At 41.8% G+C, this 27116-nt stretch overlaps 1 protein-coding gene across 1 annotated transcript in view; it reads left to right on the top strand.

Moving 5' to 3' along the window:
* Positions 1-25553, top strand: part of grin3bb (glutamate receptor, ionotropic, N-methyl-D-aspartate 3Bb) — a 58212-nt gene extending 32659 nt beyond the window's left edge. The window contains exons 2-9 of the mRNA XM_040040608.1: positions 4736-5376; positions 13767-14859; positions 16274-16419; positions 19716-19831; positions 21816-21967; positions 22619-22783; positions 22881-22948; positions 23295-25553. Coding sequence (XP_039896542.1) covers positions 4736-5376; positions 13767-14859; positions 16274-16419; positions 19716-19831; positions 21816-21967; positions 22619-22783; positions 22881-22948; positions 23295-24096 — 3183 coding nt within the window. The 3' untranslated portion in view covers positions 24097-25553. The remainder of the gene's footprint in view (positions 1-4735; positions 5377-13766; positions 14860-16273; positions 16420-19715; positions 19832-21815; positions 21968-22618; positions 22784-22880; positions 22949-23294) is intronic.
* Positions 25554-27116: the final 1563 nt, after the last annotated feature.

Genomic DNA, 27116 nt, shown 5'->3' with positions numbered 1-27116 from the left:
GTATATTTAAACCCAGGGAGAAAACACGATCCAGAGTGTGGCCCTTTGTATGTGTGGGGCCAGAAACATGCTGCTTAAAGTTAAAAGACTCAGTGATAGTGATGAGCTCATCAGCAGTGTTACAGGAAGTGTCATCAATATGAAGGTTTAAGTCTCCCAATATTACAACCTTCTCCAGTTTAATGATCAATGTCAGAAGGTCGTTAAATTCAGTTAGAAAGACCCCAGCAGGTCCAGGAGGTCGATAGATTAAAATACAGTAAAAGGTTTTCAGAGAACCCACCTTCATCACCTGTGACTCAAATGAAGAAAAGAAGTCCGAGGTCATCAGTTTGCATATGAGTCTGTCCTGGTAAACAGCAGCAAGTCCTCCACCACGTCCTAAAAGACGCGGAGTTCCAATGACAGAACAGCCAGACGGGCAGATTTCATTTAAGTGGACAGCAAAATAATCCTTATTTTGCTGCCACGTCTCAGTCAGACACATAAAATCTAGAGACTCTTTAATAAAAAAATCATTTAGAATAAATGATTTGTTCGTTATAGAGCGAACATTGGCAGCGGCGGCAAAGCCAAACACAGGCGCCAATGCTGCTCCACGTCTAAGTACTGATGTGTCAACACTGATATAATACAGTATAAACCTATAACCTAAACTGTATAAACAGTTTATACTCACGTCAGATTTAGTTTTCTTTACGTTCATGTTTCACATATTCCTGTTCAATTTCATATTCTTGTTTCATGTTCTAAATGTCATAGTCGTTTAGCTGCTCCCAGTGTAGGTTTAGTTTAGTTTTTACCTCGTTTTTCCTTAGCGGCGTGTCCCATTGTGACACTCTACTGATTTGTGTTGTTCTTTTGAGTCTACCACATCATTTTTACCCTGGTTTAAACTGTGTGATTATGGGTTAGGTGTAAGCACAATATAAAATACTTGAAAATGTATTTCTGACATGTGTAAAAACATGTCTTTTATCCCCCAAAGCTAAAACTCTGCTTTGGCTGGCTGGAAAAAAGGCTGTCCTGAGCTTCATCACTCCTCTGGCCAGCTCTCGATGTTGCAGTGGGTCAATTCAGAATGCTAGAAAGATTTTTTTTCCCCCATCCTCTCTGAAAGGACCAAGTTCAGGCTGGGTGTTCCTCATCAAAGTTTAATTTCTATGCTGATGATGCTCCTCTTTCTGCTGCGCATGACAATCAATAACGCCTTCCTCGGTGAAACGCAGAATGATCTGAGACTCTCTCAGCAGCTCCTCTGTAAAGCGACCCGTCCTGCTTCCTGCTTTGTCGCTGTGGTGGATGCTTCTTGTTGAATCTGTTATGTTCAGCTTCAGTCAGATGTGGGTTTCTAATGTTTGGCTGTAAATGAACTCAGTTTGTGTTTCAGCTGTGAATCTTTCATCTCTGCTGTCTTTTTATCTCCTCGTTTTCATCTTTTATTCAGTGTGTGCTTTGATCTCATTTCTGTGTTTTATTGATTGACTTTGTTCAGACTCGGAGCAGCTGCACATCTCCATCACCTGAAACGTCACAGTTTTTCTTCCGCATTGCTGTTAACGCTCAGTTGAATAATGAAACATTCACATTGGTCTTAGCGACTCTTCGGTGAGCTTTAGCTTTCGAAACAGAAACTCCTCAGAGTTTGATGGTGTGTTTAAGGTCTCACCTGTGTTTCCTGTCAGGAGATGATCTCAGGTTTCACTCTGTAAATCAGAGAGGGTAGGTTTGTTCTTCTCGCAGTTCTCCTGTAGGATGACAAGTTATCATCCAAACGGCTGGTCAGAAATGCCGGGATGGCCTCATTTAAGTCTGCAGGGAGCCGACAGCCTGACGGCTCCAAAATAACAAACAGACCTCAGAGTTAACACTTCAGCTTCACCAGCACCTGCACTGCCTGGAGAAAGGTGGAGAAGCTGCAGAGAGCTGCAGCTCCGTGCTGAAAAATACCACCTGTATCCAGGTGAGTCAGAAACACTGAGACCATGTCCACACTAATACGTTTTCGTTTGAAAACGTATCATTTTCTCTCAGTTTTGACCTTCAGTCCACCCTGAGATGGAGTTTTTGGTCAAGGAAAACGGAGGTGTTTGAAAACGCTCTCCAAAGCGGATACATTTGGTTTTTGCGTCACAGTGTGGACTGTGAACCTGGAGCTTTTCGAAAACAATGATGCATTTTAGTCATATGATGCAGTCATGTGACCAACTAAACTAAGATAGTGGAGAGCATTATACAGCAGTTGTTTTGTTTGGTCTCAATTTTGACAGTCCTATTGTCAGTCCATTTAAAAAATGTGGTTCTTTTCCTCGACATTTTGCCGCGACGTTTCTAAGAGGCAGAAAGTAAATAAACCGCAGACAGAAATGAGGCAGGCCGAATTGTCTTACGTTTCACGCATGCACAATACAGCAATGTAAGCGTTTTCTGTCGCTTCAGTGTGGATGAACAACTGTTCGGAAACAAAAAAACCCTGAAAACTATAGTGCGGACGCGGAGTGTTTTTAGACAAAAACGTTGTTTTGAATTTTATCTGGATTAGTGTAGACGTAGTCTGAAACACACTCGGCCAGTGTTAAGGTGTTTGAATACATTTATTTAGCACCTGGAGCTCAGCGTCAGGATCTCATTGGTGGTTGATTTCTCATGAGTTTTTCATGGTGCACCTGCAGGCTCAGCAGAAGATCAAAACTCGGGTCCAGGTTTATCCCAAATACGTTTGATCCCGGGCGAATGTTGTGGACAAATGTCTGAGTTAGAGGCGATGACATTTATATTTAGTGTTTTTATTAAGTGTTCTTTCTCATATTGTGGTTTCTGTACTAAGATCACAAAATGTTCATGAAAGGAAGAACATCTGACATCCTGACAACCTCTGAAATGAAGAAGCGAGCAGCATTCTGCTCAGAGTGATCTAAGTTTAAATCACAGCCTGTTTGTGCGCACACTGCAGATCAGTGTGTGTGTGTTTCATTGTTCCTCCATCATACACATCCAGTGATCCAGTGGTTAAATCTGTGCAGCTGCGATTAACATCACACAGACTCACAAACACGAAAAACACTACACAGTGTGTTTTACACACACACACACACACACACACACACACACACACACACACACACACACACACACACACACACACAGATACACACAAAACTACACAGTGTGTTTTACGCACACACAAACCCACACACACACGGAAACGTTTCCAGATGCAGTTGAGAGGATTGACAATTTGATCCCATTGGGAACAGGAAATGACCCTTTGTTCCGAGGATTACGAGTTCATGTTTTAAAAATTCAAGCGTCACGGCCCTTTTGCTTCCATCTGTGATTTCCTGCATTTCCCATGATGCCCTAGGACAGGTAGACCCTGTAGGGCTGCTTTTATTCTGAGAGTGAAACGAGTAAAATCAGCTGCTTTTTTGTTTCTCCTCAGGAAACGTTTCATGCTGCAGTCCGCACAAAACTTTCTGGAGCTCAGGAACTTGCATATTCACTGGGCTCTTCATCATCATCATCATCATCATCATCATCTTCCTGAGCAAACTGCTTTTGTCTCCTTCTCCTCTTCATCCTCCTCTTGATTTCAGGTGTCTCAACTCAGATTTAACCCAATTATTCTGCTGTGATCTCATGGCTCTGAAGCGAGGATCGTCTCTGATCTGTGACGTCGTGTGACTGTGTGCGTGGCCACAGTCCTCAAACTTAAACATTCTTAAAATGAACTCTTCGTGGTCCTTTGAAACTGCTGAGAGTAAAAACAGGAAATGACATCACAGTGTACCCAGAAACCTTATCTGTTCAAAACCAAACATTGTCCTGACTTCAGGTGACCTCAGGTGACCTCATGCTGCTGCGTATTTGGAGGTGAACTGCAGTAAAGCGAGGTGTCGACCTGACGGCCAATCCAACGTTTCTGTTCTCGCAGGTCTGACACTTCAAATCCTTAAAGCTCCGCCTGTCAGTGCATTGTCACAGTGACGGACAGAGGACGTGTCCTGCATCACCGTAGCAACAGAGAGTGCAGCATCTCTTTGATCTGCCTCCAGCTGTCTGATGGTTTCAAGCATCAGCGGCTGCAGGTGATGAACTGATCACCTGCAGCCGCACCAGAGCTGAGACATCAGCAGCTTTGAGGTGAGTGCCTGGCTCAAAGGTCACGGCAGGACTGATTATCATACCTGAACACACCTGCAGGGAGGTCTTCATGTTACAGTGTGAACACCCGGCAATGTGGTGTAAACAACAAAAACAAACGCACACACTGAAGTAACACTCGGGTCTTGTTGAAACATGTGAAGTGGCCACAGAGGAATCAAAAGGTGGAGCTGGAAATGAGCAGCACAGGTGCCCTCCTCCGTTAGTTTGCTTCAACCCACAGGAAGCTGTTTTAAATGAATGTATGTTCTGCTGTATGTTTTGTGTGTCATGTATAAACTTTTGTGAGAACTTTGTAGGAATCAGTTCACAGTTTTCATGTCACTAACAATCTGTTCACACTTCAGAAATAAAAGCATATCAGATTTTTTTTTCCAAGACCAACTGAACATGTAAACCAGAGTCTGTTCTCTGATGTTCTCCTCTGATGGTTTGAAACAGGAAGCTGTTTCTTGGTGGTTTTGTGTGGGTTTGTGGAGCGTTGCTCTTTAGTAGCAGATTTAACTTCCAGACACGAACAGGACTGACTGATCTGATTGATATTCTCCTTTCTAAAACTGTTCTCCTCCAGAACCGGTTCCACCTGCAGATGGTGACGGGTGTTCCAGAGTCCGGTCTGTCTGATTTGCTGCTGACTGTTCTGCAGCGGTCCGGTTGGCGGGAGGGGACCGCCGTGCTGTGTCGGGGCTGGGAGGAGGCTCGGGGTCTTCTGCAGCTCCTAGACCATCACAGCAGTGCATCGTGGGAGGGCGGCAGGAGGGTCACCTGGCACTTGCGAGCCCTGCTGAACCTGACGCAGTTGGCTCACGATGACACGCAGATCCACGACTTCCTGTCTCGACACTTCCGGCAGAACCAAGCCTCACCAGCCTCAGTGCTGCTGTTCGGGGCCGACCCGCAGTGCGCAGCGGCTGTGCTGCGCAGCGCCCAGGACCTGGGCCTGACGTTACCCATGGTACACTGGGTGCTGGGTCAGCCGCTCAGCCCCGACGTGCTGCACACCATCGGGCTGCCGCTTGGCCTACTGGCCTACGGTGAGGTGGAACGGAAACCGCTTGACTACTACGTTAGAGACGCCCTGCAGCTCATCACCAGGGCTGTTGCTGCGGCGACTGTGGTGAGGCCGGACCTGGCTCTGATCCAGAACACGATGAACTGCTACGACAAACCCAACAAGCATGAGCTGCTGACCTCAGGACAGTACCTGTCCAGGTAAGAGGACACTTTAGTCTCTCAGTTTAGAAGGACAAAAAACATCACAACCCAAAGAAAAGATTTTACTCTCCCAGTGTTCTTAGAGCTGTGGATTCACAGGGAGGACCAGGTGGACTTCATCTTAGAGCACACCTGAAGCTGAAGAATTACAGTAAGGTAGTCACATGAAGCAGGCCTGATCATTTAGAGCTTTGACTCTTCATACTTATTACAGTTTTATGTAAATCTGTTTCAAAAACAGCACAGAAGAAATCATTTTTCATCAGTCTGTGCCTCAGTCTGCCATGCTGATGGTTTAGAAGTTTCCCTTACGGAGACAAAATAATTTTATTTAATTATCAAGTTAATTAAAAAACATTGAGTAACACTTTATAATACGACCCAAGCCCTGAAAAGCAAAGTGTGCTTAAGATGCAAGATGGGGAAATATTGTTTTTCTCCAAAATAACCAAGAAATTATGCAGTACTTAAAATTAACTACAGTATAGTTTGTCTCTACTCTGTACTGTACTGTAAAATGCAATTGCATTGAAGTTCCATCAATTGCATTGAAATGCATTCAAATTCCATTAATTACAGAGGAATTACAATCTTATTAAAAGCCCCATTGGACTCCTGGACCCCTATTTATCAATTATTGGTAATAAATGACCTTTAACCTTCTGGAACGTGACTGAACTATGAAGCAAGCACTGCTGAAACAAAGGAGGCTGTCACAAACACAGCAGCTGAGCTCGTTTGGAGGCAGAGCCGATAAGAAGGAAACTGTAACAGGATTAAAGCCTCTGCAGAGGTAGGCGTCAATATGCAGACTGTACAGAGAGGCTCGAATGCAGCCGAAGATCGTCCCAGATTCAGCATTTGAGATAAAACACAGCTCTCATCGACAGACCAGTGTCACCCTTCTGTGTGTCTCATGTTTGAAGCTGCTCTGACTGAAAGGAACGAATACATCACTCTGTTCTCAGAATTAAACATGAATTCTTCTCATAATTAGAAAGTAGTGCAGCAGTTAATGTTTATGGTAGATTTAATGAGTTATTTCAGCTTTACTGTCAGCACTGAGATTCAGCTCCAGCAACTGTTTGATGGAAAAACCAGGTGAATTTGATTACACCATCCACACCTGCAGGCAGGAGGAGTTTATATTAATACTGCCTTATATTCATATATACAGTACGTGTGTTGGAAATAAACATGTTGCATCTAGCTGTTATTTATGAGGAAGTTTATTACAGTTCACACTCTCTGACCTCCAGCAGCCTCAGAAGAATAATGTGTTGATGGAAACCAGAATGTTTCCTTCATGGGGATCATTGATGTATTTGAACCAGTTGCTGCCATTAACCAAAGGTGTGTTTCTGAACATGAGATCCAAAGTGGTGCCAGCATTTCTCATTACTCTGAGAGACTTTGAAGGTGCAGTCAGACATTCTTTAAGATATATTTATGAGTAAAGTATTTTTCTATTAAATAGATTAATGTGTAACTTCCAAAAAACTGATAAGTTTAGCTATCAGTAACCTAACACATAGACTTATGATTAATCTATTAAATATGCACACGAGCAGTTGCCAGTTTGCGAAATCCGCCATGTTCCACCATATTTGAATACCGTGGCTGGGAAGGACATCTTCCTTCTGCCTAATGGTTTTGCACATAGGTGACAAGAGACCGGCCACATACATACTAAGCCAAAGGCGGAGGAGAGGAGAAATTACATGCGTTCATGTGTGAATGAGGAACATTTAAATTACTTTCTGCGCCTTCAGACTCAAGATATAAAGCATCATACCTGTGCTATCATCGAAGGAGAAAGAAACAAAAATATGAAGGAACAAGACAACCAGAGGTAGTTGTTAGGTTGATTTTGATAATAGTTCTCATTATTGTACTTAAATTTGTAAACCTTGTTTCAAACTGCATGTTTGGATATTCTTCTGGTCTCCTCCCCCACAGGTAGAATGGTGGGGGAGGCTATAGTGTTCAACTGCAGGCACATCCTATGTGAAGACTCTGTTTTCTTATTTAGTAAACTTCCTCCCCTTTATGGCCTCACCTATGCTTGTGTATGGTGGACCGTTAAAGGGATTACACCATATACAGGGTGAGGGAAGATGACACTTTGTGATCAGCAGGAAGACACACACACACATACACACACACACAGTGCCTTAGTTTTATGACGCACCACAGGGGGTTTTACAATGGGTGAAACTGTTTGTCACTGAATAAAAGGCGGCAAGGGGACACTGGGAGTCAAAGTTGGCTGGGAACAGGTGGAGGAGTGTTCAGCTCCAAGACCCTGATCCGATCAGCTTCCCTTGCGCCGCATGTTAAAAACCGGTTGGGCTTTACAATTCCACTATTCATTCACTCTCACATTCACACACTGGTGGAGGAAAGCTGCAGTTGTAGCCACAGCTGCCCTGGGACAGACTGACAGAAGCGAGGCTGCCATATCGCGCCATCGGCCCCTCTGGGGAACACCAGTAGGCGGTACGGTAAAGTGTCTTGCCCAAGGACACAACAACCAGGACAGAGAGAGCAGGGGGATCGAACTGGCAACCTTCCGGTTACAGATGAGCTTCCCAACCCCCTGAACCACGGTTGCCCCACAAACTGTGCTTTTGTTTGTGAGAGTGTCTCATGACAATGACGTAAGCATGTGCACCGCTTGTGGTAACAGACGTGTGCAGATCAACAACGGATAATATATAGAGTGCGGGAGAGAGTATCACCGTGCAGCGTTTAAAGCGTGGAAGTACTGACCTTACTTTGAGTTCGATTCTGTAAAAAGTGACAAAAACATTAGCGTCCGCTGTTCACTGCGTGGGAAGAAAACTTCTTTTTACAGTGAAAAAAACCCCTAAACTTCTGAGCAAGTACCTAGCACGCTGCCATGGGAATGTGAAACCCCCGGATCCTCCCACTGACATGACCGCTGTGGCACCGGGCAAACCTCCGCCTGCTCCACTCCTGCTAAACAGGTGAAAATAGATTTAAAAGCGACAGGACTCAGTGCTGCTGAGTCTTTGATTTTATTTATTTTCTGCTGTGTTTTACTTGCATCTATTTGAAAGAGTGAGTGTAAACACAAAAAAATATTTTATTTTATGTGCTGGAATGTGTAGAAAATAGGTTTAAATGTTAAACAAATTTCTTCAAGTCAAAGACTGTTGCATATAATTTAATTTTTGCTTGATGCAATGTGCATAAAGTTAAAAGATTAAAACTAATAAAACCAGTTTTAAAAAGAGACTTTTTCATTTGATTACATTTTATATGATGGATTATGCAGAAAAAATAGAATTGGGCTGAAAGGTCTATCACTTTATTACCTATTCAGGTTGTAAATCATGTTTTTAAAAAGTAACTAAGTAACTAATTACTTTTGAAAATGGAGAATTAATCAGTAATTAGTTACAAATTAATTTTTTCAAGTAACATAGTAACCTTAGTAAAATCTCATCCTCCTCACATTAAGCTTCATCTCCGGAAATGAAGTCAGGACTGCATACGAAAATGTGGATAAACAAGTTCATTTCTGATTCATATCGGACTCCTTTTGCAAAGTTTAATCAAGAGTAAATCAAGGTATACAGTGTTCATTTCTTTTGTCTCCATGTTGGGTGAGTGCTGACTATTGGTATATGTGTGCATGAGGGCAGGAATGCGTGATTGTGTCTGTGTGTGCCTGTTTGTCTATGTCTATGTATCAGGTCGGGTCTTAGACTCCACCTCTCTGGGAACATCTCAGGCCCCCAGGTGCGGGGGCCTATCTCCCCCCACCACATTCCCTGCTGGTGGCTGATGCCTTCAGCCGTCGGTGTATTAGTGGTTCTTGGTGTCTGGGGCTGGGTGCTCAGGTATGCACTGACTCACTCCTGGTGGCTGCTTGACGGGGCCTCGTGCACGTGGCTCGGTCGGGCTCCTTCCGGAGGGTGGGGGGCTCTCTGACCTCGGGCCTCTGGGCCCGGGGCTCTGCCCACTCTGGTGCAACTGGCTGGGCAGAGCCCGCGGGCACGTCACCTCAGTCACCTGTAGCTTCTGCACCGCAGCTGCTGGGTGACCCCCTGTATGGGGCTCTCCTCAGCTCTTTCCAGGAGGATGGTGCGGCTGCCCCTCCGGTAGTCCTCCTTGGGCCTCTAGATGTCTGGGGCCTGGATCTCCTTCATGCCTGCTTCATGTCCCGGGGGGCAGGGCTATGGCTCCCCACACTCTCTATCAGATAGTTACATGGAGAAACTTTTTGAATACAAGTGTGCTCACGCACAAAGGTGTACACACAGGTGTTCATAGACACACACTATATCTTCCTTGGCTCCTGCTTCAAAGCATACTGCTCGTTGTCGGTCTTGCATGCTGCTCAGTAACATTCAATATTTATTATTTACTATTACTTATATTTGTCTTATCTAGGTTGTTGCTGTAGTCTCCCTACTGTATTGTTCTCTTTTTGCTTGTTTTCTTTCTTTCTTTTTCTTCCAGCAGGTGATTCAGTGGAATTCTTAATGTCTTTTCTCATTGTCCCTCTTCCCCTCTGTTTTTCTTTCCCCTCTCCCTTTCTTGAACTTCTCTAAGTCTACGTCTTTCCCTTTCCTATCCCTCAATCATGTGTTTGTCAAAACCTAAAAGCAAAAATAAATAAATAGATAAATAAAAGAAAATTAATAATAATAATAATAATAATAATAATAATAATAATAATAATAAAGATCTAGTGGACCAATAATGATCCACTTGGAAAAATAAATCTGTTGGGCATTTTATTTGGCCTTGAGACAATAATTCTGATTGCTACAGTGCTGAGCTGGACAGGCAAAAAAAAAGTAAATCAAGTCAAATACTTCTCATCCAGTATTGGCAGCTGAGGTAAACAGCCTTCCACAGATAGGAAGAAGTCTGATGCATTTGAATTGGGAGGGGTAAGAAAAAAAAAGCAGTTGACTGGAATCTACACTGGAATCAATCACCCTCTTACAATGCTGTGATTGCAGCCAAATCCTAACTCTCTGTGAATGGTACTCATGGTCTTTGATCAGTGGTTGCTGATCAGTGGTTATGACAATTTGCATATTAATGATGAAGAAACTGTTCATTCAGTGGGCTACTTACAGTCTTAACATAAATGTACTATTTATAAGGTTGGGCACACCTGTAGTCAGCCGAGACTGAAGAAGCCACTTGCATGATGATGAATAGTTTCTCCTGCTGAAAACACTACGTCCAGATGAACAACATCAACTTTTTTGGGATTTTCTTACCTGGATGATTGGGCACTTTTATGTTATTTTTTTCTTATTTAAAAGCTGAGCTTCATTAATGTTTGTTCAATCTTCTAATGGTGTCCTCCTGGATTCAAAGCCAGCAGAAGCAGTTCTGGGTTCAGTTGTCGGATCATTTCCCTATGTCTGCTGGAGTTTTATTCTAACACTGAACGTGAGATGGAGATGCTGTTTCTCCTCTGTCAGCATCATGAAGGCAGCTGTTTGTGGGGTCAAGAAGTGAATGATTAGCTTTTATGTTAAACATCTGGACATGTTTAAAGATGTGTTTTCTGTTCAGATTAACTTTATCTGTTACTTCTTCACAGGACACAATAATATGAGATCTTCAGTCTTTCTTTAGATGTCCAAAGTTTAGATGTAGATCCTGATAAACTGGATTCCTCATATTTGACTGAGTCAGAGAAATCAGTTCTTTAAGTGAATCCTGCATTAAAACAGGTTAACATGTTAAACATATCATTAGTCTGCCTTAGTTTTCAGTTATAAACATTTGAACACAGATAATTTTACAGTTTATGACCACAAGAGTTGGTGTGCAAAAATGAAATGAATACTTTTTTAAATTATAGAACAAAAAAAGTAAAAACAGACACTGACTCTACTATGAGAATATCAGTTCCTAAAAGGTGTGAAAGCGAAAATTTGTCAAATACCAACAGTTGCACACGAGCTGCAGGAAACTCTGAAAGCTGCATCAAATACTGTGGTGTACATGAAACAGAGCTGCAAGTTTTAGAAGGATAAAAGGTTTAGCTGCTGCGCCGGGATTCCTCACAAAGGCAGATCAAACACATTCACAGTAAATTAAATTATACTCGACTGAGATAAAACCAGAGCAGACAGATTATCGGCTGCAGGAGAAGAAAAGGTAAAATGTGAAGTGAAACATTTAATGTTAGAATCATCAAACATGAGGATCTAAGAACACTTAAACTTTGTTCAGGTTGTTTAAGGTTAAAGACTTCAAGACTGCATATCTGCTCACATCTGTCACAGAGAGCTCTGTCAATGAAACTCCACATTAACTTAACCTTTTACAGCTTTCACAGAAAACTTAAATGCCCCAAAGACATGAGAATAAACACAGGACAATTTACAAATTAAAAACCATCTCTGACACAAACATCACGTTATTGTCATGGTTCTGAGTCATTTTGGCCCAGCGGTTTAAGTTTCCTGTGCTTTTTGTCATTTTCTGCATTATGTTAAGGATTATTCTAGGTTTCCTACGTTATTCTGTTCAGTATTCCCCCTGTGTAGTTGCCTTCTGTTTCTCCACCTGGGTGTCTGCATTTATATGGTTGTGTGAGTTCTTGTGCCATCATGTTTTCCCCAGCCTGTCATGCTCCTCATGTTCTCTCTCCCTCTCCGGTCTACATCTCTGTGTATTTCCTGTTTTACTTTGATAGTCTCTGTCTGTGTCCATCATGTTGTGTTGTGTTTGCTCTTCCCCTGTCTCATTATTATCACGATTCGTGCCAGCTGTGTTCCCTGTGTGCTCCTACGTTCCTTGTTAGTTTTCTGTGTATTTATGTCAGAGTCTCCCTCAGTCCCTCATGCTGTGCGTTCCCTTGTGTGCCTCTCTGTGCGTTTAGTTTATATTTTCCCAGTATAGTTTTGTATCATTTTCCCTTGAGTCAGCAATAAAGCTGCATTTTGAGTTCACCCAGGTGTGTTGAGAGCAGTGTTGGTCAAGTTACTTGAAAAAAGTAATCAGTAACTAATTATTTACCCAAAAAAGTAATCCCGTTACTTTACTGATTACTTATTTTAAGTAATTAGTTACTTTTTAAAAACATGATTTACAACATGAATAGGTAATAAAGTGATAGACCTTTCAGCCCAATTCTACTTTTTCTGCATAATCCATCATATAAAATGTAATCAAATGAAAAAGTCTCTTTTTAAAATTGGTTTTATTAGTTTTAATCTTTTAACTTTATGCATCAAGCCTATATTTAATTATATGAAATATTCTCTGACTGGAAGAAATTTGTTTAACATTTAAACCTATTTTCTGCACATTCCAGCACATAAAATAAAATAGTTTTTTGTGTTTACACTCAGTCTTTCAAATAGATGCAAGTAAAACAGCAGAAAATAAATAAAATCAAAGACTCAGCTGTCCTGTTGCTCTATTTTCACCTGTATAGCAGGAGAGGGGCAGGCGGAGGGAGGTTTGCCCTGGTGCAGATGTGTCTCAGCAGTCAGTGGAAGGATCTGGGAGTTTCTCTGTGAATTTCCCATTCTGTGGCAGCCTACTCTCGGTGCTTGCTCGGAAGTTTAGGGTTTTTTTTTCGCTGTAAAAAATAAGTTTTCTTCCCACACAGTGAACAGCGGACGCTAATGTTTTTGTCACTTTTTACAGAATCGAACTCAAAGTAAGGTCAGTACTTCCACGCTTTAAACGCTGCACGGTGATACTCTCTCCCGCACTCTATATATTATCCATTGTTGATCTGCACACAGCTGTTGCCACGAACGTCGCACTCGCTTACGTCATTGTCATGAGACACTCTTGCAAAAAAGTCACGGTTTTAGTAACGCAGTAACGCAGCGTGCTAACAGGAAAGTAACAGTAATCTAATTACTTTTTTTGCAATAGTAATCCCTTACTTTACTCGTTACTTGAAAAAAGTAATCAGATTACAGTAACGCGTTACTGTCCGTCTCTGGTTAAGAGTCCTGCATTTCGGGTCCAATCTCCTGCCTACCATACAGCGATTCATGAGTTACATTATCTGTAGAACCAAAAAACTTCTTCATGATCGGTGGAAACATAGCGTCTGCGATCATATTGACCAATCAGAGCTGGAAACACATCAGGGTCATCTGTGTATTAACAATTTAGTTTTTATGGTTAAAGTTAGACGGGGTCAAGCGTTGATCCTGGTGGGAAAGTAATTTTTTATTAAGAGACCATGTTTGAAAAGTATACATCATATTTATTTATTAGCCTATTGACTGATAATTTTGTGATCCATTTTCTTCTGCTCTCAGTTAAAAACTGATAATTCAGTAGACAATGATCCAACAGCACTGCTCACAAGCCCTGCCCCCACTCACATGCAACCCGCTTTTTTTTTTCTGCTGCAGGTTTTTGTCAAACACATCTTTCTCTGGACTCACCGGTCCCGTCCGAGTCCACCAGAATTGGTCTGAGGTTATTACTCTGCAGCGATTCCATATCTGGAGTCTGCGGCGGGACGCACTGGGTCAACCCACCTGGGTGACAGTAGGCAGCTGGGAGGATGGCTCGCTGCAGGTGGAGGACCAGCAAGTGTGGCAAGGACCCAAGCCTCACCACAGGATGGATGGGATGGGTGGGAGGACCAGGGGCCGGTGGAGAGCAGGGTTGCCGGTGGCAGGGAGTCGGGTCCGGGTGGTAACCCTGGTGGAACATCCCTTCGTGTTCACGCGGGACGTGGACGACGAGGGCAGCTGCCCGGCTGGTCAATTCTGCCTGGATGCTGCTGCTAACAGCTCAGAGACCCTGGAGAGATACTTCAGGGAAGTGGCAGTTGGGAACAGCAGCTCGCTGCCCAGAGACTACACCAAGTGCTGCTATGGCTATTGTATAGACCTGCTGGAGAAGCTGGCTGAGGACCTAGGCTTTGAGTTTGACCTTTACATCGTCGGAGACGGAAAGTATGGAGCTTGGAAGGGAGGGCGCTGGACCGGGCTGGTGGGAGATCTCCTGAATGGTCTGGCAGACATGGCCGTCACCTCATTTAGCATAAATTCTGCCCGTAGCCGGGTGATCGACTTCACTTCGCCCTTCTTCTCCACCAGCCTGGGCATCCTGGTGCGCAGTAAGGACACAGCAGCCCCCATCGGGGCCTTCATGTGGCCCCTGCACTGGTCCATGTGGGTGGGCATCTTCCTGGCGCTGCACATCACTGCACTTTTCCTCACGCTCTACGAGTGGAAGAGTCCTTATGGGATGACACCTCATGGGCGCAACCGGGTGAGGGTATTCTCTTACTCATCTGCTCTCAACCTGTGCTACGCCATCCTGTTCGGGCGCACCGTCTCCTCTAAGACCCCAAAGTGCTGGACAGGCCGCTTCCTGATGAACTTGTGGGCCATCTTCTGTCTGCTGGTGCTGTCCAGCTACACCGCCAACCTTGCTGCTGTCATGGTGGGAGAGAAGACCTTTGAGGAGGTCTCAGGGATCCATGATGCCAAGGTGAGACCATAAGGTTAGATTATTTTGTCATGGTTCTGCTGTCAGTGTCAGGATCTTCAGCTGGTCTCCAATCACACGTAGAGCAAGGAGAGTGCAAACAGGACATCCTGAGGGACTAAAACATTTCTGAAGCATCCCTTTGGTTCAGCATATAGGGCTCATACTGGAGATTAGCATCCTGCATCATTATAATAATGTTGGTCAAGGACCAGTTAAATTTTCAGCCGAGTTGGGCAAGAACAACTTGAACCTTCAGTTATCATTAGCCAGGAAGTTAGCGAATGCTCTTAAAAACTATCACTAGCAAAATTTGGCTAACATGAAACCTAACTTGACAATATATTTATTATATTGTATGAATTAATTAAGAGAAGATAAACCTTTATTAGTCCCACACATAGGAAATTTTTTTAAACTAAAAATAAAACTAAAATTAAAAAAACACTTGAAACACTTACCATTTATTGAAGAAATTTTTACAGTTTTATATAAACAAAGGGGTTTTTGACTTTTACCCCCAAATTGCAAAGCTATGACATCACATTGTAATTGGTCAGTTGCAATGGTGATCCTGGAACAACAATAATATGAAGATGCAAGAAAAACACTAACGGGGGATATCAGCTACACCGCATAAGATCTCACACAGAGGCCCAGGTCAGAGTCTTACTTGGAGCCTGGTGTTCACACAGCAGGCGACTAAACGCAACCATTTCTCACCTCTAACCATGCCCGGTCTCACACCATCAGTTTCACACTCACACACACAAAATTTGCAGTCACACGGTGAGTTTGAAGTGAGACAACCACAAGTGTTTTTCCTGTGAAACATTTTTCAGTCTCATGATAAAGGCAATGTGGTGCTGCTGGTTCAGGTGAGGTCAGATCTGTGTTTGTGAACTCTCTGCAGACTCTTTTCACTCTGTGCTCTCCGTCCTGAAACAATTACAGATTAAATTTGCTCTGTGGATCACCTGCCATGTCATAATTACACTTTTAATTCAGCGGCTGATTGAAGCATGAAGCACGCCTCTCAGTGTTTGCACAGCCGGCACTGCTGGGAGCTCAGGGAGCTTTAATTGGACGTCCATCTGTGTGTGATTAGCTTTTTATTTTAAATGTGAAGCCCTGCAGCTTTCTGGGTGCCGCCTATCCTCATAGTGTATCAAGAGGCTGTGAAGGAAATTTCTGGATGTAATCTATAAAATAAAGCATGACTAAGAAGAAACATGAAACTGAATGTGAGCGTGAGTGGCCAGAGTGGCCCTTTACTGTGCAGCTTTGTGGGGTGTTTCAGGTCAAATGTGTTCAGAGATGTTTCATGTGTTTCAGCTGAATATGCAGCATCCGCTGTTTCCTCTGTTTGTGTGTCCTTCATTCTTGTCCTCTTCCTCCTCTTTGTTGGTGTGTGCAGTTGCATCATCCGTCACAGGGTTTTCGTTTTGGGACAGTGAGGGAAAGCAGTGCGGAGGATTACATGAAGAAGAGTTTTCCAGAAATGCATGAATACATGAGACGCTTCAACGAGCCGACCACACCTGAAGGAGTTGCCACCCTCAAGTAAGAGAGCAGCATTCAGCCGCAGGTTATGCTCTGATTCTCTTGGTTCTAACAGAGAAACCAGACTCAGTTCAGTTTTTCTAATTTTATTTATGGCCAAACACAAACAACTCCCTTTTAACTGGAAGAAACCTCTGACAGAATCAAGGAGGGGTTGAGAGGAGATGGAAGAGAGCAAGGGGAGACAGAAAGCGTAGAGGTGTAATGCAGAGAGTTGTATGAACTGAGAGTGATGAAAGTGAGTGAAGAAGAAACAGACATATCCTCGTCAAAAATGACTCCAAGGTTCCTCAGAGTGTTACTGGAGGCCAGAGTAAGCATCTGGTTAGATACCATATTTCTAAGGTTTTCTGGGCTGAGTACAATAGCCTCAGTTTTATCTGAATTAAGAAGCAGAAAATTAAAGGTCATCCGGGTCTTTATGTCTTTCAGACATTTCTGCAGTTTAACCAATTGGTGTGTGCTATCTGGCTGCATGGATAGATAAAGTTATGTGTCATCTGCATAGCAGTGAAAATGTATGCTATGCCTTCTGATGATGCTGCCTAAGGGAAGCATGTATAATGTAAACAGAATTGGTCCTAGCACTGAACTCTGTGGAACTCCATAATTAACCTTAGTATGTGAAGAGGACTCTCTATTTACATGAACAAATGGCTATCTGTTCATATCGATCTATTCGATAGATATGATCCAAACCACTGCAGCAATTCATCAAGTAATTGAAATAATTGGATTAAAAAAATTCTGGACATGAATTCATTGCTTTGATGCTTCGTTTAATGCATGGCTCTGTAGCTCACCAATGCGTTAAAAAATGTAAACGCAAGTGTTTCACCCACATTTGTGACTGAAAAACAGAATTGAAATACAAATGTATTTAGAAGCAGCATATGAATATAAAGCCTGGCCCATGCAGCCCCCAGTTTTAAGCAGAAACACTGATAACACAACAGCAGCAGTGACTCTGGTACAGTTTGTTTCCATCCACTGCTGTTTGTTTTACACAGAGAAAAATCTGGAGTAAGTCTCCAGAAGTTGTATTAAAATATGCAGATGAACTGGTTAAATTATACAGCTTAATGAAGGCTGATGGCACCATCCCTATTTTAAATGGAAGCTGCAGCAGGAAATGCATCCAGTCCGGAGCTGAAGTGTGTGGGGAGTATGGGGTGTACTAGACCTTATGAATATCAAGGCTTTTGTTTTCAGATTAAGAGTGAAATAATATGAAATAATGTGTTAAAAAAACTGCATTAATATTTAAAAATATAAAAATAAAAACTTTTTTCACAATCTAATTAAAATGTACATGGGCCAGGTACAACTCTTAGCCAATAATCTGAGGGACACTGAATTATTAATATCAATTAATATATATACCATCATAACATCTGTTTTCAGCAGCACAAAACCTTGCCTCCTATAAATGTCAGAAAACCTTCCAAGAACACAAAGTAAAGGTATTTTTTAGTTTAGATTGCATATATATCTTATTTTAAAATGGAAACCATTGAGCAGCTCAATTCTGACAGATTCTGAAAGGCAGACATCGTCTCTTTTTATGGAACATCCTCTGATGATTTATAAACGAACAGGATTTTCTTGTGTTTTTATTTAGGCTCAAATCAGTTTGATGTTTGAAGGCTCACAGTGACGTGAACTAATAACTCTCCCCAAATGCGTTACACCAAAAGTAAGAAGCCTTTTTTGTAAAATGCAATGGGTAGAAAGTACAGATATTTGTTTAAAATTTTAGGGAGTAAAAGTAAAAAGAAGTAAGAAAAAAACTACTTGAGTAAAGTACAGACACCTAAAACTTCTACTGAAGTTTAGTAACAAAGTATTTGTACTTAGTTACTTACCACCTCTCAGCTGCAGCACTAATTCAACCCCTGCAGCACAGTATCTGTAATACCTACAGCATGCTCTAATCCAGTGGTTCCCAAACTTTTTTTGCTAGCCCCCCCCCCCCCTGTTTTACAAGAAAATCTCCCACACCCCCACCACAAACACATCCTCCAACCACACACACCCATAACGACAAAGGTATGTGTCTTTTTTCACGTGACACTGTGCGCCACGTTATTGTTTACATGAGATTAATTTCTACAATGGCGGATAGAGACCAAATACTGTTACTGTTAATCTGACTATCTGCAGTTTTTACACGCTTACAAATACACACGCAGTTACTGTTCCTCCATTTAGAAAGCCTGAGGCGTCATGGTGTAATTATTTTATGTGTAGTTGTTTTTTTCCTGTGTAATAATATTCAACATTGCTATCAATACATTTTTCAAAAAATGCCTCTCTGTGCAAAATGGGTTCAACTGTGGGATACTGTGATTTGGACAGGGAGGGGAAATTGTGGCAGAATCAGCCTGATGTTTTTTGTATCCCACTGTAACTTTACTGTATAAAGAGCTAACATCTCCAAAACGTCAGGAGTAGTTAGTCATTATAAGAAGTGTTTGTGAACTAAAAATCACGAATGTGAGATACTGTTTGTCCATGATTTGAACAACCCAGTGCAAGCTCCCGACGCAGGGGAAACAAATTCTGTCGGGGAGACCTACTTTGGCACTTATGCAGGTGAAGCCAAAGGCAAGATGTGCTTCATCATATTTTCTAGTATTTGGCTTGGAAGGAAGTTGGTTTGGAAACATATTTGGCTACGTTTCATCTTCTGCTTTGCATTTGTGTGGGAGCCCCGTCAAAAACCTGTCCAAAATGCTAACAGTGTCCAAGCATTCTTCTTCTTTCTTTTATTTTCTCATACCACGCCCCTCCTGCAATGGCGCCCCCCACTTTGGGAACCTCTGCTCTAATGTTCTAATAGGATATTATGGTCAACAGTATCGAACGCTGCACTGAGGTCTAGCAGGACAAGCACAGAGATGAGTCATTGTCAGAGGCCATAAGAAGATCATTTGTAACCTTCACTAAAGCTGTTTCTGTAATGTGATGGTCTCTGAAACCTGACTGAAACTCTTTAAACAAGCCATTCCTCTGCAGATGATCTTTAAGCTGTTTGACAACTACTGAAAGGAAGGTTAAAGATCGGCTTATAAGTAGCTAAGAACGCTGGGTCAAGATACGATTTAATTACTGATACTGTGGTATGTAGGTGATTGATGAAGATAGGCCGATCATAATTAAAACTGAACATCCCAGCACAGTAGAGGCTCGGACTGGAAACACGTCAGAAGAAAACAGGAAGACATGACGTGCATCATTGTCTGTGTGTGTGGTTTTGGAGTTTTCCGTAGTAACAGTGTGGCTCTGTGTTGAAGGACAGATCCTCCTCAGCTCGATGCCTTCATCATGGACAAAGCTCTGTTGGATTACGAAGTCTCCATCGATGCCGACTGCAAACTGGCGACAGTCGGGAAACCGTTTGCCATCGAAGGTAAGCAAGCAATACTGCGGGTGTTCCGTCTGTGTTTCGGTCAGGTCAAAGTGTACATTTGCTGTTTCTGTTTAGGTGACTTCCTGTTAGTGTTTTCTTTTAATTGGACTAATCAGAGGAGAGGAGCAAAGTTGTGTGATAGTTTAACGATTTAAAGATCAGCTGGTGAATCAGTCAAACAACCTTGACATACTGAGGGGTGTAAACATCATAGTTCAGAAGTTCAGAAAACAAGCCAGCACTATGAAACTCGTCAGGTGACCTGAACCTTCAGATAACAAGAAACAGAAAAACTGATCTGAGTCTGAAGCCAAATTGTCGAGTCATTGTAGAGAAAGATGAATGCTTCACTGTTGGTGCTCTGATACAGCATCACTATTGTCAAAATGGCGACTAACAGCAAAAAGGTGACATGAAATCGTTCCATCCATGGAGTAAAGCTGAAGTTTACGTGATCCCTCAACACACACTGAGGACGTCAACAATAACAGTTTTAATAAATAATGGAAATAAAGAGTCCACAGCTGTTAGTTTCATCTGTTTCTCACTTTCATAGTTTCAGGTTTACATTTACATTTACATCTGCACCAGTCCTGCGTCACTGTTCTTTATTTTAGCTGTTTGGACAAACTGAATCTGCAGATTTGACAAAAGGCACGGAAGATGGGTGGGTGTACGTGAGGGACCAAGCAGCCAAGGCACAGAGGACACAGGAAAAAATATATTCAAAATTGGTTTTCTTTATTTTAACCCTCAAAAAAATGTTTAAAAAAAAAATTCAAAAATATAATTAGAGGGCCCATAAAAGAGGTCAACTAAATATAACTCTACAAAACATAATTTCCAGAAACTTAAACAAAGTGGACACAACTTAACTCACAAACTGACCTCATTACAAGACACAAGAGAGTAGCTTTTATAGTGGTTTAGCCAAACCATTTACACACAATAGGAAGGAAACAAAAACAAACACTAATACTAACTAAGCACAGAATAACATAAGTAAACCTAAAACATCCCTGTTTCTGTTAAGAACATTGTTGGTCCTGCTGAGCAGGCATTTTGTTTTCAAAGTCTTCAGCCACGCCTTTTGCCCAGACAGGAAACAGCTACTGCCCCACACCAGGTAACTCAAAGAAAGAAAAACATAATTTATATAACAGAAAACATTTTTAGAAAAACCACACAATGCTATTATGTGCATGCTTTGTAATATCAGTGTTATGTTTAGGTAAAATGATTAATGAATTATATTAGTGAAGTAGCTGCAAACCAACTAAATAAAGTGAACGAATGGAATTGTTTTACCCATATGTGGCTGATGCCATCACAGTGTAGGAGCAGATTTAGATGGAGAAGAAGACCAATGTAGAGGCAGGCCTACAAACCAAAGCTGACAGGAAATTATGTAGATCAGCACAGTGACTCGTCTCTATGAGGCCAAACATTGGGTTGAAACGTGAATAAAGTTTAAATTTGAATATGAGCAGTAAAAGTTTCCCGCTCTGACCTTCAGATGAACCATAATTAAGATTTTCTTTTAGTTTAATTAGACTTCGCGTCATCCTCCAGAATAATTACTGCTTAGACCTCTTAATTAACAGGTCCGTGGTTTTCTCTCCTGATTTATTCGACTTCCTGTTCTTGGCTCAGACATCCGTCTGCTCACTCCACACAAACAGACATGAACAATGCCTGATGTTGCTGTTTGTATTGTTCACCTTTCTGATGTTTTTTCTTCCTCTCAGAGCCTCTGAGGTTCAGCTTTCTGTAATATGAGCCTGATCGCCTGTTATTGATTGTTGTTGACAGTTTCTTTGTTTGTTGTTTGTGTGTCGTGTTTTTGTTTTGTTTTTTCTTTTATGCTCAATAACATCTGTCTGCTCAAATGTCTGATTTCTCTCTGCAGTTCCTGGACAGATAGAGAAACAAATTATGTACTGCCGTTTGTTGTTTTTATTGTTTACTGTTTATTTGTTTCCAGGTTACGGTATCGGCCTCCCTCAGAATTCTCCTCTGACATCCAATGTCTCCGAGTTCATCAGCAGGTACAAATCCGATGGTTACATGGACCTGCTGCACGACAAGTGGTACAAAGTGGTTCCGTGTGGGAACCGTGTGTTCGCCGTTACTGAGGTCAGTGTGACAGCAGCACACCTGTGTGGCCGTGGCCACCTGTTCCTTCCTGTTTCTGGTGTAGAGCTGCTCAGAGATCAAACCTGAGATGCTTTCATGAAATGTATTTTATTTCAACCTTCTCAAAGCCAACAGAACAACATGAGGAGGCGTCTGGACACTTCAGATCTGGACTGGATATATTTTCTGACTGTGCTCAGGTGGGCAGATGCTGTCCCCTGCTGGTCACTCTGAGACACAGCTATCAAACCTCATAAAGGCAGATTAAAAAACATAACACAAACTGCAGTCGGCAACAGGAAACCAGTTAGCAACACAGCAAGAAACCAGCTGCTGACACACTGCAGGCACAGAGGACAGGGCAAATACATCTTCCTGCTCTTTTAAAACAAGCTGCCTGCTGACCTTAGATCAGTTACATCTGTGCGTCCATTTAATAACAGACTCAAAATCTCTTTGTTTGCACAGGCCTGCACTCATCAGGTGTTTTTTTGTTTTGGTTTATTTTAGTTTTATATTTTGCTCTTTTCAATGCCTTTACAATTTTAAACATGCACAGGTTCTTATGTTTTTATCTTCTGCGTTAAGCATGTTCCATTTGGAACTAATGAAATGTGGTAAATAAGTAATCGCCACTCCCTTCTCTCTCAGACTCTTCAGATGGGCATCAGCCACTTTTCCGGACTCTTCGTGTTGCTGTGCGTCGGCGTGAGCGGCGCTTTGCTGACTCTGGCAGGCGAACATGGTTTTTACCGACTCGTTCTGCCACACATCCGCCGCCGTCAGAACCTAAAGTACTGGCTGCACACCTCACAGGTAAGTCAGAGAAGGATGACCTCAGCCGAGTGCTTTTATATAATTCATTCATGTTTGTGAAAAACTAAATGAGAAAACTAAACGCTCTGTGTGACAGAAAATCCACCGAGCTCTGAACATGACGTACGAGGACGTGAAGAGGCAGCGAGCTGAGAAAGAGAAGAGGTCAGTCTCACCATCTGAGCTCAGAGTGTTTAGGTTAACTCTGATGGGAGTTGCAAGATGTCAACAGAGAACAGCACAACCTTAGGCTTCAATCTCCAGTTATTCTTTCAGTTATGAAGCTGATTTTATAATCCATGAATGAGAAATACGATAAATATAAACTTTCATGAGCAAAAACGCTGTTGAAAAAATCTTGGTTTTAAATTAGAAACACATGACCTTATAATGTTTTTTTTTCAGTTTTTCAAGCTAAACGTCTCCTTTGGAGTTTAGAGATTTCTTATCCACATATTTCTCACTGACTTATGTGCATTATTCTGAGCCTAAGGTCTTTGTCTGTGTTCAGCTGTAACCTGCACAAGTCTCAGCCCCCTCCGGCCCCTCCCGCTCCGGGAGCTTCAGCCAAATGGAACAACGAGACGAGCAAGGACGCCGATGCCGCAGCTACCGCCGCTGCTGCCAAAGATGCCAGAGACTTCAAAAGAGTCCACTTCAACCTGGAGACGCTGAACACCCGCCGTCTGCTTGCTCGTCTTGCAGTCTCTGAAGCCAAGGGAGGCAGCGCCATGGCTGAGAGGGAGGGTCCAGCCAAGCCGAAGGCGGGGCCAAACAGCAGGCTGTGTGAGAATGGAGGACCGGCGGCTTCGTTCACCAACCGACTGCTCACGCTCCCCTCCTCATCCTCCTCTGCAAGACCCAATGCTTCAGCTCCACCCCCCACAGCCGCGGCGCTTTCTCCGCCTGCTACTTCCACCCCTGCCCCCGTTACCATAGCCCCGCCTGCCTCAGATGCCCCACCCCGTGTTGCTGTGGCTCCTCCCCGGCCTGGCGAGCTGGAGGAGCTGGAGGAGGAGATCGAACAGATGAGGGAGAAGTTACGGACAGCTCTGGCAAGGAGAGCTGAGATTCAGACGACTCTAACCAAACCCACTGTCACAGTGACAAGCGCCCCATCATCCGTTACCACGACAACCATTACGGCGACCCCAACAACGACAGGAGCCACGCCCATTCCCATACCCACCATTACCCCAGTAACAACCCTTCCTTCCAACATGAAATGCGTAACGACCATGACCGACCCGCCTCACAAAGTCCTATCTAAAGTCCGGCCCCTCCATAGCAGCCTGGCCAGTCAGAGGAGGTGATGTTCTCTGGAAAGGTCACGACACGGCGGCCATTCTAATCAGCAGTGAGGAAAAAAAATGTTCCTTTTATTTTGTTTAACTTTCTCAAGTTCTCAAAGAAGTTGATTGGACAGAAAACATCAAAGAGCCCTGAAGCTAATCAGATGATTGGTTACCTAATCAATATTTTTAGGCTGGATGAAATTATTGAACCCTTTAGAGTACAAACACTTTATATTTCCAGCTAAAATTAGAAATCCTGTGAAAACATTAAAGAAAAAATGAAATTGTTTCAATTACTTTATAAAATAAAAAATTACTGTTGAGAAAATATGCTAATTTAAATCCATAAATCTTAAAATGAAAGTCGGAAGATCAGGTAACATGCCCCAAACCCGAACCTTTATTATTTTACACATTTCAAAGTTTGAATAATCACTCAAAGACCAGTTATTTTCTACACGAAATTTATTATTTTGTAATATTACTAATATTAGTAATTAGTATTGAATCAGTATTACTGTGAGTACAGTTTGTTTTTCAGGGTTTTTTACTCCTAAACGTCAAAGACAATCTATTTAAAATATTTTAATATGATATATTTATCACTTTAAAAGTGATGTTTTTTTGTCAATTAAGTGCTCAATAAAAAAAATATCTTTTAATGTTTTTCAGTCACAAGTACAGCTTGTGAAGTCTAAAGTCTGTCAGATAAATTATGTAAACTGAGGAAGAGTAGAAGACCAGGACGTGAGCCTGAGGTACACCGAATTTAATGAGTTCTTAGTTTGAGCCAAATACAGAATAATGTAGCAGTTGTATTATAGAAGTGCATATTCCTAAAGAATCCAGAGACTTATTTTTGCATATTTTTACATATTTAGTAACAAAACAAATAAGTTTGTATATAATTAAAATAGCTGCAGTGAATCTAAAGATTTTATTCTTTATTTTTATATAAAATCAGAGTCTGATGTTCAGTTTCCACCTCTGACTGGTTAAAACGGCCGCCGTGACAGAGACTGAAGAGCATTTCTGGAACTTTCTAAAACTCTGGCGGTGCACAAAAAGCATGTCCACTCTTTAAAAAGAAATTACAAGAAGTACACATACCACCAGACACAACATGAACAATAAAGCTGTTTCCTGTTGGGAACAGAAACGGTGGTGTTCATGCAATAACATCGTTTGTTCTTCACATAGACGTAACTCCTCTTCATGTAACATGAACATGGTTAGTGTAAGCAGTATGCCGAAGGTTTTTATTAGAGTCACTTCACTACAGACATGAAACCTTAAATGTTCCCACAGAGCCTGAACCCATCCCCGAATGTGACTTTAACCCCACCAATAACCACACACCAATAAGTTAAACTGTAGAAATGTCTTAAAGACGTAAACACCTGGATGACCTCTATTTTTCTGCTTCTAAACTTCTAAAAACTGAGGTTATTGTACTTGGCCCTGAAAATCTTAGAAATATGGTATCTAATCAGATACCTACTCTGGATGGCATTACCTTGGCCTCCAGTAACACTGTGAGTAATCGCGGAGTCATTTTTGACCAGGATATGTCCTTCAGCATCTACATTAAACAAATATTTATCTTTCTTCAAACATGTTTCTTAGAAACACTGAACTGCATCACTTTCCAAACTAAAGATGAAGAAATGTTCAGATTCTCCAGAAAACATGAAAACTTTTGTTAAACCTTCAAATGGTCTGAAAAGTTGAGGATGTTTTCACTCTGTTTGGTACATTTACAGGTTTCTCATAAAAAAGAAAGGAAAAAAATTGATTTGTATTTTATTCATTCATTCAGTTTGTTTTTCATCAGTTAAACTTAAATCTGAGAGATGAGCCTGAGTTTTAACTTTCAGATATTTTACTGAGTTAAATCCATTATTCATCCTGTTATTCTTCCTAAGTGTTTTTATGATAATTAATAAAATCGACTTTCTAATGAAGTCTGTGACGTTGTATTTTACTGGTTGATCTGATTTAACCGAGGAATCGGCTGGAGTTATTAAAAGGTTAAACCTCAGTGTCAGTCTAAAATTTGTTAAACCCTCTGTTTTATTCACAGCTAACAAGCTAGGTGTAGAATGATCGATCAGTGATTTGTTATAACCAGTGTTGGTCAAGTTACTTGAAAAAAGTAATCAGTAACTAATTACTGATTACTTCCCCAAAAAAGTAATCCCGTTACTTTACTTCTTACTTATTTTCAAAGGTAATTAATTACTTAGTTACTTAGTTACTTTTTAAAAACACGATTTACAACCTGAATAGGTAATAAAGTGATAGATCTTTCAGCCCAATTCTACTTTTTCTGCATAATCCATCACACAAAATGTAATCAAATGGAAAAGTCTCTTTTTTTTTTAACTTGTTTTATCAGTTTTAATCTTTTAACTTTATGCATCGAGTAAAAATTAAATTATATGCACCATTCTCTGACTTGAAGAAATTAGTTTAACATTTAAACCTATTTTCTGCACATTCCAGCACATAAAATAAAATATTTTTTGTGTTTACAGTCAGTCTTTCAAATAGATGCAAGTAAAACACAGCAGAAAATAAATAAAGTCAAAGACTAGCGGTCCTGTTGCTCTATTTTCACCTGTAAAGCAGGAGTAGGGTAGGCGGAGGTTTACCCTGGTGCAGATGTGCCGCAGCGGTCAGTGGAAGAATCCGCGAGTTTCTCTGTGAATTTCCCATTACGTCGTTGCGCACTCGGTGCTTGTTTAGGGGTTTTTTTTCGCTGTAAAAAGAAGTTTTCTTCCCACGCACAACGGACACTAATGTTTTTGTCACTTTTTGTGGAATCAAACTCAAAGTAAGGTCAGTACTTCCACGCTTTAAACGCTGCAAGCTCATACTCTCTCCCGCACTCTATATATTATCCATCGTTGATCTGCACACAGCTGTTGTCACGAACGTCGCACTCGCTTACGTCATTGTCATGGGACATTCTCACAAAAAAATCACGGTTTTAGTAACGCAGTAATGCAGCGTTCCTACAGGAAAGTAACGGTAAT

This window comes from Simochromis diagramma, unplaced genomic scaffold (assembly GCF_900408965.1).
Source record: "Simochromis diagramma unplaced genomic scaffold, fSimDia1.1 OVJJ01000026.1, whole genome shotgun sequence".
NCBI classification, from domain to species: domain Eukaryota; kingdom Metazoa; phylum Chordata; class Actinopteri; order Cichliformes; family Cichlidae; genus Simochromis; species Simochromis diagramma.
This window is presented reverse-complemented; position numbering and strand designations above follow the sequence as displayed.